Consider the following 12,679-nt stretch of genomic DNA (forward strand, 5'->3'; position numbering starts at 1 on the left):
GGAGAGTAGCATTCTGTGCTCACTCTTGTTCTCATTAAAGCCTCATTATAACCTCTGCTGAGCAGCCACAAATGGTGCATCTTTGCAGCCTAACTCTACAAATAGCTGTGCCAGGTAAAGACTTTTCCCTGCCCACAGCTCTGAAAATGGAAGAATAGATTTGTGTGCTGCCTGTTGCAGGAAAATTCCTTAGTCCTAACCTGACGTGCTTTGCTTGAAGCTATTCAGAAAGTTTTTGTGGGTTCTCTTCAGCTAGAGAGCTTTTGGAATCCTAATCTCTAGATGGCATGCAGCTGAAGGGTGGTAATGTATTAAGCTAGAATAGCTAAATCTAGTAGAGAACTTCTAGATCTTTCACATTCCTGAAAAATAATTAAATATGTTGGCTAAAGAAGGAGCAAAGTTCACAAGTATATTGACTTTCCCTGGTGATGACAGAGACTTGACATGGCAACATGGCATGCACCATCCTGGAGGGTACATGAAAGAACTGGATGCAGACATATGAACTTCGGATTCAGTGAGTGCCAAAAAATACCCTGTTGTAGATACTGGTATCACACAAAAAGAATGTTGAAGTAATATGAAATTTGCAACATTAAAATCAATTAAGGGAATAAACTAGCTAAACTTCTAGCAATAAATCAGCATTTCTCTCTTGAGCATTTGCTGTTTTCCAGAGGACATGCTTTGTATCAAAGTGCATAGTATACCTAACTACTTATCATAGAATCACTAGGTTGGAAAAGACCTCTTGGATTATCGAGTCCAACCATTCTTATCAACCACTAAACCACGTCCCTGAGCACCTCGTCTACCCGTCTGTTAAACACCTCCAGGGATGGTGATTCCCCCCGTCCCTGGGCAGCCTCTGACAGTGTTCGGTGACCATTTCTGTGAAAAATTTTTTTCTAATGTCCAGCCTGACCCTCCCCTGGTGGAGCTTGAGGCCATTCCCCCTTGTCCTGTCCCCTGACACTGGGGAGAAGAGCTCAGCTCCCTCTTCTCTATAATCTCCCTTCAGGCAGTTGTAGAGAGCGATAAGGTCTCCCCTCAGCCTCCTCTTCTCCAGACTAAACAACTCCAGGTCCCTCAGCCATTCCTCATAAGACTTGTTCTCCAGCCCCCTCACCAGCTTCGTTGCTCTTCTCTACGTGTGCCGAGCATCCAGAAGAAAACTGTTAGTCTAACTTTTTCTTTTGATTATCTTTAATTCCTTATATTGCTGCTTATATTTTTCACGTTCATGGAAGAGGGGTTTTTTGACATTCGTTTCCACAATGCGAAAATCACTTTATATAATCTTCTTTGGTGTTTAAGCAGTCCCTGTTTGAAATCTGAGCAGTTCACACCTCACTAAATCCAGCAGGACACTAAAGCATGTCTGGTTTGTGAGAGTCTTTCAAAGTAACGTGACTCTGCTGAAGAAACTTCTTGTTGTGTGTTACAATTATTCTTCTTAGTTTGTGCCTAGCCTTGGAGACTGTAGAGCTGATTTTCTGTTTATATTTTAAAACTTATATTCATACCTGCATTTCATGGCACATAAAGCAGGTGTGCATAGAAGCATCTTGAGGCTCATGGGAGAAGGGACAAATATTATCCGTGTGGTTTAATATGGGGAATTGGAAGATTCAATTGATTGGACCAATATTTTCAAGCTTCAACTGGTTTTGCTGTGTCCCTGTCTAAAATGGTCAGCTGTGAATTTTTATTTGTTTTCATCATTAGAGGGGAAGTATATTTTGCATTCTTCTGTAATAGCTTGTATGCAGCTGAGCAAATTCTGCCGAGATTTATATGTGCAAAGCTCAAACACTTTGTTTGAAGAAAATTAAGCACTGAAATTTTACCTCCGCCATAGACTTGAAAATCTGAGACTGAAATAGAGGCTTATGATGAGAGTGGTCCTAGCTAGAATCATTTCAAAATATACCTTCTCAAACAACAAGTAGAAAAGACTGTAAAGCTGCACTTGCACTTTACAATGTCTCCTACTTGGGTGCCTCAAGGAAAGAGTTGAGCCTTCATACAGTCTACAAGTCACTGGCGTTTATCTTTTTTGGTTTGCTTTTTTTTAAACTATGTGAGGGTGCTTTTGAAATCTTCTTTCTTTTTGCATTGTTTTGAATTGGGCATTCAGTCTCACGGCCTTTACTGTTGGATTGTTTCCCTGCCTCACTCCGAGTCCGGAGGCTGGAATTAAGGGGTGTTCGTGCACAAGGGTGCTGGCAGTGGGAGTAGGTGGCTTGTGTTTGAAGTTTTACATAAGGCAGATTTTCTCTGGATTGCTGGATACCCTGGTGGGGAGCAAATAAGGTCACACATCCTGGTGTCCAAAGGCAGAGAGGAAGGATGGAGGAATGCTGACTCCATTCAAGGTTCACCCACACTAGCTGACTATGACATGCTGGCAAGTCCCTCCTCCTTCTGTCCTCCAGGCAGAAAGTGGAAGGATAGGGGACTAATGTGTGGATATGAGATGCCAGTGATAATCACTGGACCTGAGTGCTGAATAGAGCTTCCCAGCTATTGGATTGAGATGTGCTGGAAGTGTCCTTGTGATCTAGACTACATTTTGGTGTTTCCCTGGGTCTCAGTTTGGCTTACGGTGATATAATGGGGCAAACATGATGCTGTTGTACACAAGACAAGGCTTGATGGAGTGGTACTTGAAGAACTTCGGATGTCAGCGATATAGAATTGCAAACAACAGTCTGACAGTGGTAACACATTCAGGATCTATGTGACTATGCCTTTGTTAAAGCTGAATGTTTCAAAAGTGACTGTTGGATTTAGGTGCCCTTGTTTTAGGACCTTAATCTGGTGTGCCTGATTATTCTGTGTACTGAGCTTCTAAAATTCCTTCTGATGGCAATGGGAAGTGTAAAATGCTTCACAGCTCTCTGTATTTAATCCCAAAACATCTTCTACTTGCCAGCCAAAATAAGGGGGCAGAAATTCAGACTTTTCTTTGTTTTGTCAGGTAATTTGTTATCTGAGATCTGACTCTACTAGATGAAGGTGAAGGACCAGAAACTGGCAGGGAAGCAAGGGTGTGCTTCTCAGCCTGTCAGATAGTTTTCTTTTCAATGCACAAAGAAGGAGAGGGAAAGCACAACCCCTTCTCATTTGTAGGTCTTCATCTGTAGATATGGAAGTGCTTTGAAGTGCAGTGTTAAGTATTGTTATCTCTGTTTTTTTTAAAGCCGGGGGATATGCAGTAGTAGTAAAGTGAGGAGCCAGCCTTCACACAGGGCAGTAGCTCAACTAAGGAACGTGTGTAAATGTCGTGAGTCTTCGCCCAGTGCTCCATCAAGCCCCTGTCCTGTGAGAAAGACATTTTTTTGAAGAACTTGTTGACTAAATCCTACCAGTGTAGCCACAAAGCATACTGACAAAGGGTGAATTATGCACACAGCAGGATTTGGCCCAAAAATAGGAAATGAGTCTATCTTCCCACATATTCAATATCTGCAGTTTAACTGAGACCTTGGCTATGATGTGGTGGGTCCTTGTCTTGCTGCCTCTGTTGAACCAACCTTACTCCAGCAGCAGCAGTAGCTGCAGTGCAGGGTAGACATGCCTCAACTGGCTTGAATAGTTCAGGTAGTGTTAGCCACGGAGCCAAAGAACCGTGGAGTTCAGCATGGGCTTGGTGCCTAGGGATTTTATTCTGTTCTTTACAAGTTCAGCGTTTCTTTACCATCTCAGTTCAAGCAAGCCTAGCGATATGTTGAAAAGAAGGCAGGTGGATCTGGTACTTTGTCTGCACTCGTACTTTTGCCTGGAGAGCTGAGGATGGTGCTAGAGATGATTGTAGGAAATACTGCCAAAGGTAGCAGTCTAGCAAAAGCTGTTATGCCTCTCACTGCCTGCTGTTCTCCCTCTTCTTCCCCACCCTTCCTCTAGTATTCATGAAGAATTGCCTTGACTTTGAATCCATTTGCTATGAAACTGCATAGCTGTCAAGGTTCTACTGAAGATCATGAATATCTAGGAGTTGGTGAGGGCTCGGAGAACCAGCTGCCTCCTAGAAAAGCTTTTGGCCTTGCCTGATTGTGGCTTTACCATGAGAATCTGTAGAGATGTGGAAAAATCCGGGGCCATTACCCCTACATCTGTTAATGGGGACCAGGACAGAGGCATTCCTGATGGGTTCTCTCAAATCATTGCCCAGATGGTGAGCTCCCAGCTCAGCCTCTGCAGGAGAGCTGTGCTGCTTGCTATCTATAACTCATCAGTTTTCTACTGGCATACAAGGACATGAGCAGGAATGATTGTTCAGGTCCCGGAGAGCTAAGTAACTTCTCCCAAGTCAGTAGGGGAGGTACTATCAATGCCCTAGGTTTTGTTTTCAGGAACAGCTTCATCAAATAGTGTTTGTGGGCAGAGACACTAAGTAGACTGCCGAGCTGTTAAATTGCTAACCTACCCGCTAGCCCGAGTTTATTCTGCAGCAGAAATACAAGCGCGCCTGGACCAATCCCCAGAACTTGACTCTGAACTCCTCTTCCATTCTGTCAGAATCCCCAACTTGTTTTTTAAATGACATTTATTTTTGTTAAATGGCAAAAGAGTTAGATGCAGTCTGCTAGTTGTTCTTTCCCTCTCCTTCTTTGTGCATTGAATTTTGTTCACTTGCTTTAAATGCCTCAAGTTGCTGTAATGCTGCTGGGAAAGTAATTGCCTTGCACTTTCTCTTTCTGATGCCCACGGGTGACTGTGGGGGACTCCTCCCTGGGCACAGTGCTGAGTTAAAAGCTCAGCTTTTGCTGCTTTGCTTAAGACCTGGTTATTTCTTTTATTATTTTTTTTCCTTCCTTACCCCCTCGCCCCCCCTCTTTTTTTTTTTTTTTTTTGTCAGCTGCCTGTTATATCAATCACAGAGCTGGGATCTATTTATAGGTCGGGACTCAGAGTACTGTGTCCTAGTCACAAAGAGAGGCAGAGACGCAGAGGGGACTGTCGGCTGGTGCAGGCGGAACCAAAAGATATTTAATCAGCAATTAGAAACACCTGAGGGCAAGGGAAATTCTACTCCAGCCTCGAGCTTCAGCTCTCAGCCTGCAGCATGTAAGTAGTGAACTTCTACCTTTTATTGCATTTATGGGATTGTTTTTTGTTTTGGGTTTGTGTTTTTTTTTTTTTATTTGATGTTACTCTGTGCCAATCTTTTATCTGGGCTAAAAATTATGGCAGCATCTCAATAGGGTTAAAGGTAATTTTTTTTGTTTTCTATTTTTGTGCTGTCAAAGGAAGGTCAGTGTGACCCACAAGGAGAGGAGTTGGTTCAGAACTTTGTAGAAATCAAGTGGTTTCACTATTTGAGAGTGGCTTTTTCCTCTGGAAATAAGCAAATGAAACTTTGAGTGGAACAGTTTTGTTTTGGGAATAGAAACAGTCAGGTTTGCTGGCATTCCAAAAAGGTCAATGTATAACGTAACTCTGCTTAAGGGCTTACCAAGGACAGGTGCTATTTATCCCATGCTGGTAAAGGCAAACCTGGAAACTTCAGCAGTCCTCTCTTAAAAGAACCAAGTGACACCCTTTCCTCTATTATACCTCCCCCTCCTTCTCCCCCCCAACCTCCGCCAAACCTTCTCTTAGCAGGGCGAGGAAATGAAATTTTGGTTTTACTGAATGCATTTATCATTGAGCAGTTGATGTTTCTTTAATTTTAAAAGTCTAGAAGCATCTGAAGTCTCTTCAATGACAAAAGAGGGGTGCAAGTCTTTGCAAAGTCGGTGCAGAGGCAATCAAAGAGAGAGCTTGCTCTCTCATAGTCAACGAGCTGTTTGCTTTAAAGCAACTGAAAAGCAAAATGTTTGAAAAATTATGTATTTTTGGAATTTTTTTAACAGAAATACGAACAGAGAGAAGACAATAATTAGATTTTTTTTTTTTTATTAACAGCTTGTAACAATGTTTTTGTCAAAACACAAAAAGGTTTTTCTTCTTTCATATTTTTGCCTTAGAGGTTTGGATTATATCTTTCACAAAATTTTGGTTTTATATTTGTTTTTAGCTATAGAAAAACTTTCTTGATTTCTTCTATTTATAATGTCTACTCCCCTAAATGCCTATGTGCATTTGGGTTTTTTAGTATACATTACTCACGAAATACATGTTCTAAAAACTTTTTTTCCCCCACAATTCACCATTTTTGAAAGTAAAAACAAATAAAAGAAAACTAAACTTAAAATAATTTGGAGGAACAAGTGTCTAATAAAAATAGAGTAATAAACCCAGAGCTGTTTCACCGTTAAAGTATCAAGACCTAAGAAATACATGATAACTTAATTGCTTGGATGACTGTAGAAAGGTGACAAATAGGCTTCTTCTTTATTTTGCATTTCTTTTATGTACATTTTCTAAAGCTCAAAGTTTTTATCTTAAGTTCTAGGAACAAACACCACAGACTGCAAATTAATTTTTTCTGTTAATTTATTTTTTCTGTTTAACTATTGATATAAATTCTTCTTTCAGTTAGAATTCTAGATATAAGAAAGGCTTTTAGGACAATATGGGTAAACATGGTGAATTTACATACACAAATAATACCCCAAATGATCGTTACAGTATACTGCTTGCTATGAAACTCCCCTCCCCCCAAATAAAACAAAACTGTCAGCCTGACCATTCTCATCACGGGAAGCTTCATTTTGACTATTAAGTCATTTTGCTTTACTTAAATAATTTAAATGCATTCATTTTTAAGTCCCTTTCCTGTTTGTGTTGGCATGATATTACATTTATTGCTTCTCTGTGACAATGCAACATTATTGTGTAATAAAGGGAGGACAGATTTTTCTGAAAGGCATTAAAGAAATAAAATTGCTGACTCTGTAACTAACAAAGAATCTATCGTATAGGTGGTCTGAGGTACCATAAGAATTGAAAATTAGGGAACATCTTATAGCTTGCAAAATAAAAACTGAATCTTTTTTGTCCCTATACAGAAATATCAGCATGACTACACTTGGGAATTACTGTAAAAACTCATTTACTATATATTTTTGCAGAAATCAAAACATTCCCGAAGAAATTCTTCAATTATAAAGCTACAAAAGATATAGTCTTAAGAATTTGTCAGTCTGTTTAATAGTTGTGTCCACTTAATTGCTAGGCTTTATCCTTCTATTTCAACTGCATGTAGGTCTTTTCCCCTGTTAAAACTGCCTTATCTTTTTTATTACTGCATCTGGAAAAAATTGCCAAGTGTCTACTGTCCTGTAGCAGACCAATCAATAGTTTGTGGGACCACTGCTATTTGGAGGGAGGTAACTGTGGTTAGAGGGCAGACTTCGATGCATTATGTGGAATTCTTTGTTATGTAGTTTCTGCTTTGCTAATTTTTCCTTTTTTGTGGACTAGGCACCTATCAGTCTCCAAACACGCTTATCCTACATAGCACAGTTTGTCATAGGGCTGTTGCATGATTTTTTTCATTCCTTAAAAAGCAAGCAAAAATAATCTTTTGTTTCATCTTGGACTATTTGTTTCTTTGACTGCAAAGTAATGATTGGCATGCAGATTCTCCTATTTACGCCACTCCTTTCATTGCTGAGTATGACATCGCTTGGGAATTATAAATAAAACCTGTGCCAAATCTGCTGCACAGGTGTCTCGAGTACAGCGTACTCAGGTGTCTTGCTGTATATCCCTGAGAATATGGAGTAAATACCAGCAGGAAAAAAAAATACTCTTCTTGAAACAGTTCTGTGGTTTTAGGGGCCTTCTGAATAAAACCCCCAAAGCCAGCAGCCAGTTATTAAAGATTGTGTAGCTATCTCTCTCTCTCGCTCTCTCTTACTTCTTTTATCACTTCACCTGTACATCTGTCCATCTATTTCTCATCTCTCTATTTTTACATTTCATTATGCTGTGCTTGCTCTCCCAGTCTCTTCTTTTCCTTTCCTGAAGACACATTTCTATCTGGCACAGAAAATAAACTCAGATTGCGGGTAGTTATGTTAATCTAATTCAATCCTCTGTGGGTTAGGAGAGAAATTCTAATAGTGGAGCTGTTGAGGGCTTTTTTGTTAATGGCTTGGGGATTACATTGAGTTAAAGGCTCATTTCCTAATCAAACAGAGAGGGAGAGAGTGACTCCGAATATTTATGAGTCTCCCAGCGCGAGTTAAACATTGAACTCCAAAAGCAGGATTGCAGAAAGAGTTAAAACCCCTCAGGGCTGCTGTGAAGAGGAGGGGGAAGGAAACCAGTTAAGCCATCAGCATTTTCAACTGCTGTATAACTTCGGTTTGGTGAGAGAAAATAATCATCTCGCAGAGCTAAAATGGAAACTGTAGTGAGATATTTAAAACAAAGTCAAGTGATGCTTCAAAAAGGCTCCTCTTTAGTGAAGAAGGATACATGCAGTGCATGCAGCAGCCTAATAGAAACCGCAAATAAATACTCTGCTAAATGAGAAGGATTGAAGGGTGGGCTGACTTCTTCTTATTAGTGCTGGGAAGACCCCATTTGATTTTTTAATGCTTTTTATTTTTGGTTCTAATTAACTCTTAGGTAACCTTTTCTTAAAAAAAAAAAAGAAAGAAAAAATGAGTAAGGAGTGTGGATGTGGATGGGTCAACAGCTAAATTGTTCTACTTCTGTTCTGTAGACCGGTATCTTTAAGCCATTTTTTCTGTCCTGCAGTTTAGCTGGAGTCTTGTGTCAAACGGTGTAGTTGGAGAACTGGCTTTGCTGTCATAGGAGTGATTGACCAAATTAATGCCTGATTGCTTTTGTGATGACTTCATCATACATGCTTGAGTAGACCCTGCTGTTGCTGAAAAAGAGCAGGCTGGCCTGCCTGGAGCAAGTAGAGGACCTTTGTGTTGCTAAGGCCCTGCGTGTTGCGTGCTAGCCGGCAGTAGGCTTTCTTTTCACCAACCTTGGACTTAGAAAATCTGTCTGCAGCAGGTCAACTGCACAAAATCAAGACTGCACCATGATCCTGCCTCTCTCCTGTAAAGAGGTCCTGAAAAGGAATGGAGATATAAAGCTGTTGTCTTCTGACACGTAGCCAAGTCATATCCATATTCCTCAGTTTCCCTGCCTGTAAAACAATATGTGGCTGCCATCAAAAGTGCTCCATGATCTAAAGAGAACAATCGTACATAAATCCCAAATGACTGGCTCAGCCACTGCAAATCACTGACACAAAAACATAGCTTGAAACAAGAGGGTTTTGTGCTGGTAATGAGTTTACCCCACTTTGCCTTTTTTTTTCTTTTCTTTTTTTTTTTAAATATGTTTGGTATGGTACAAAAGTTTTTATTATTTTGGTTAAGACAAATAGATGAAAGGCTGACGTACTCTTGGTATAACATTCAATGGCATTGTCCTACACACTAAGTCTGAATTTGGTCTTGGTGACTCTTGTTGAGATACAGTTCCAGGCTTATTACTCAAAAGCGGGAAACTTCGGCTAAAAATGTAATCTACTGTTTGGTTCTGAAGCCATGTGTGTTGATGGTCATCCTGTATACACTGAACTTGACATTTTTGCTGACATGTCTGTCTGGGTGCAGCACCTTGAGGTATGAATTGGCACCTTGCCCTAGTTGAAAAATTATTTAAAACTGCAACCTGATGTGAATGCCTAAGGCTCCTTTCTCTTTGTGCTCTGTGCCTGGACCTGCTGAGGAGAGCACCATCAGCTAGAGTGTACTTTATTAAATGCATTTGAAATACATAATAATTGTGTTCTTTCCCTCTAATATTTGGCACCCAGAGCAGATCAGTCTCAGGTAGGAGCTTTCACTGGCTGAGCTGAACACTATGACATTTTTTCCTGCCTTCCTCTCCTTCCTATCCCAATTTCCTTTCTGTTTCCCACAACCTTTTCCTCTCCTGTACTGTTCTGCTGTGCCCATGGTCTAGCAGTTGATACTCAGATTTGCTCTGCTGACCTTTCAGCCAAAATACTCTTCCTCCTCCTTTGGTCCTTTCCTGTGCTATGCTCAATCCTATGTTGAGCTGCTGCTGTTTACCCTGCATTTCAGTGTGGCATTGCCTGGCACATATACATTTTATAAAGAACTGGGGAATAAAAATAGATTTTCAACTTTTCCAGAAGCTGCATAGAAAGTCACCGTGCTCTTGTCCTCTGTGCATGCCACAAGTACTTAAAAATGATTTTATAGTCGTATAGGTAGTTCAGGGAAGGAAATACTGCAACTTTTTAAGCTTTTAAAGCACAGTTTAGTTGACTTGAAAATAATTACAGTTTTAAGGTCTCCAGACTCCTGAAAGTCTCTAGAAAAAGGGCTGTGTCTTTAGGGGAAATTACCTTTTCTGATGGGTAAAAACTTGCAACTAAATCTTCTTATTTGAGTACTGGAAAGCATATGCCCAGCATGTATAAGAGAGAAGCATAAGTGGCTATTTTTATTCATTAAGGAGTCTCTGCCCTTTCCCTTCCGTCAACTACGTGAGATGTGAATGATCCTGCTCACAAGAGTTTCATGCTGCTCTCAGAATGGATTCTCTTTCTCTTTATAATTGTGTTTGCTGGATCAGCAGGAAATGTACTCCAGAAGTTCTTGTTTACCCAGCCTCCTGTGATCTCCCTTTTGTAGTAGGCCTGAGCAAATGACCGGTAGCCAGATACTAAAACATAGGCATTTCATTGACATCCCTCTAATGCTCACAGGACCTAGAGGGTGACTTTCTGGGTGAGAAGAGAGAGTACGTCTGCCACCAAGCCTGCCAGACAGCTTTCTTTTTGTTTGCTTTGTTCTCCATGCTCAGACCTTTCTGTTCCCACAGGTCTCCTGGGCTTTTTAAAACTGCAGTTACTCTCATTGTAAGATCTTTCTACTGCTTCTCTTTAAATAAGAAGTTCTTCCCTGTTGCATCTCATCCCCATGGCTCGGTACAGGGGATTTCAACCTCTCTCTGTTGGTGATGGGAACTCATGTAGATTGGGGAAGAGCTAATGTGAATATGATTTTCTCAGGTGTACTTTTTGGTCCTAAAGTCTGTAGCAGAGAGTATGGCAGCTCTTAAGTTGTAACCATTGGCTAATTCTGTCTCTGCGTGAGGGAGGACAGAAAGGATTTTGTGAGTAAAACATAGGCTAGGAAAGGATTCCTTGCATCTGCATCCTCCCTAGTGCTTTGCCTGAAAGTCATTCTAGAAGCCTATTGCAAGCCCACTGCTTTTTAGGTGGAAGCTTCAGCTTAAATTTATTCATGGCTGATCTTTATATCACACTCTTTGTTTCACTGTTCTTTAACTCTAACTCTGACACAGACTCCCTGCTCAGTTTAAGGTGAGTCCCTTTGCTGATGTGATGTGTTTTGCCCACCTTAAATGGGGTTCCTGCTTGTCTGTTCTCCATGGTCTATGGAGAATTGCATGATCACAGCAAACCACTTTGTGTTACTGAAGGCTCCGAGTACAGTCCTGTGTTTTGCCTCTGATTAGCCCCTATTATGGTTTTTGCATTGCAAATAACCACGTGATTCTTCCATTTTTCTTGAGCTTTCACCCCATCCCTCTTACTCTCTTTTTGCCATATGGGATTAAACTTCAGGTTTGTGTGTCTTTAAATAGTCTCTCCTCTTGTAGCTCTCTGTAATGACTGCCCATGTCATCTACTGCCAATGCATCCTATACTCCATGCACAGAGAAGTAGTGGGGGATAGAGAGCGATGGTTTCTTTCGGACCCTCTGTCTTGTACAAAGAAATTGGATACAAGATGTTTCCATGCACTCAAAGGGCAGTATATAGACATGTTATTGCTGCGCTGAAGCAATGGGCCATACCTCTCTGCACTACCATGGTCACCTGGTTACATTACTTCCCACTCTGTAGTCTCTTCTGGCACATGGTCTCATGAAATGTGTGTTTAAGGAGAACAGAATTAATGGGGCTGCTGCTATGTTTGTGAAGGGTTAAATGACAGGGGATGAGAGCCACAGCTTCTCCTGGGGAATAAGGACTAGCCAGAAGAATTGATTGTCTTGGCTTATTGATCCTTCAGGAAACAGCACTGAAGTGATAACGCTGTTCCTGCCACTTTGAAGCACTTTGTACCAGCAACATCCTCTGTTTATGTAGGATAGTGCAAAGGAAGAGCTGCTCTGTTGCTAACCCACTCCAGAAAAACCCCATGCTGAACATGTCGAGTTTACTACTTGTCTGTCTGCTCCCAGGGATACGCACATGTGCGGAGAGGTTGCTCAGCAAGTGGTGTTATTGTATAAAGCTTAATGGGCATTGGCTGCAGATGGTAGTTTGTGAGTTATTGTACAGTAACTGTCTTTGCTGGCAGTGTCTTGGTCTGTAGCACCCTGTGAAGTCTCAGGGTTATCGTGTCACAGGGTAACTGTCCCTTGCATTCTTTTACCTCCCTTTTCCTTTTTGGCCAATTGGCAGTCATCCGTCAGTTGCTTGTAAGTTGAAACAGGGTAGTTGAGCGTTTTTCTCCTGTGAACCCAATGCTAACTTCTAGCCACCATGTGGACTGATGGGAGATGGATGATGAAACATCCTACCTGCTTTGCACTGCAACTCCAAACCGACCCTGAGAAGAGAGGCATTTCTTTCTGACCTGAGGCTGGCAGAGAGAGAACCACCACCTGTACACAGGACTTGCTGGAGGAGCTGTGCTTTTTGTTTGCTCTGCTACGCCATTCCTATAGATGGATGAAACGTGTC

The 12,679-nt window shown here is 41.2% G+C and overlaps 1 protein-coding gene across 5 annotated transcripts in view; it reads left to right on the top strand.

The window, feature by feature from the left end:
• The window catches only part of ESRRB (estrogen related receptor beta), a 167,741-nt gene that overhangs the window by 34,114 nt on the left and 120,948 nt on the right, over positions 1-12,679 (top strand). For 3 of the 5 annotated variants that reach the window (XM_054067447.1, XM_009556837.2, XM_054067443.1), the window contains one exon: positions 4,909-5,076. The exons of the other annotated variants lie outside the window; for them this stretch is intronic. In XM_054067447.1, the coding sequence (XP_053923422.1) occupies positions 4,909-5,076 (168 nt within the window). The remainder of the gene's footprint in view (positions 1-4,908; positions 5,077-12,679) is intronic. 5 annotated transcript variants of the gene reach the window in all.

The sequence above is a fragment of the Cuculus canorus genome, chromosome 5 (genome assembly GCF_017976375.1).
Source record: "Cuculus canorus isolate bCucCan1 chromosome 5, bCucCan1.pri, whole genome shotgun sequence".
In the NCBI taxonomy this organism is placed as follows: Eukaryota; Metazoa; Chordata; class Aves; order Cuculiformes; family Cuculidae; genus Cuculus; species Cuculus canorus.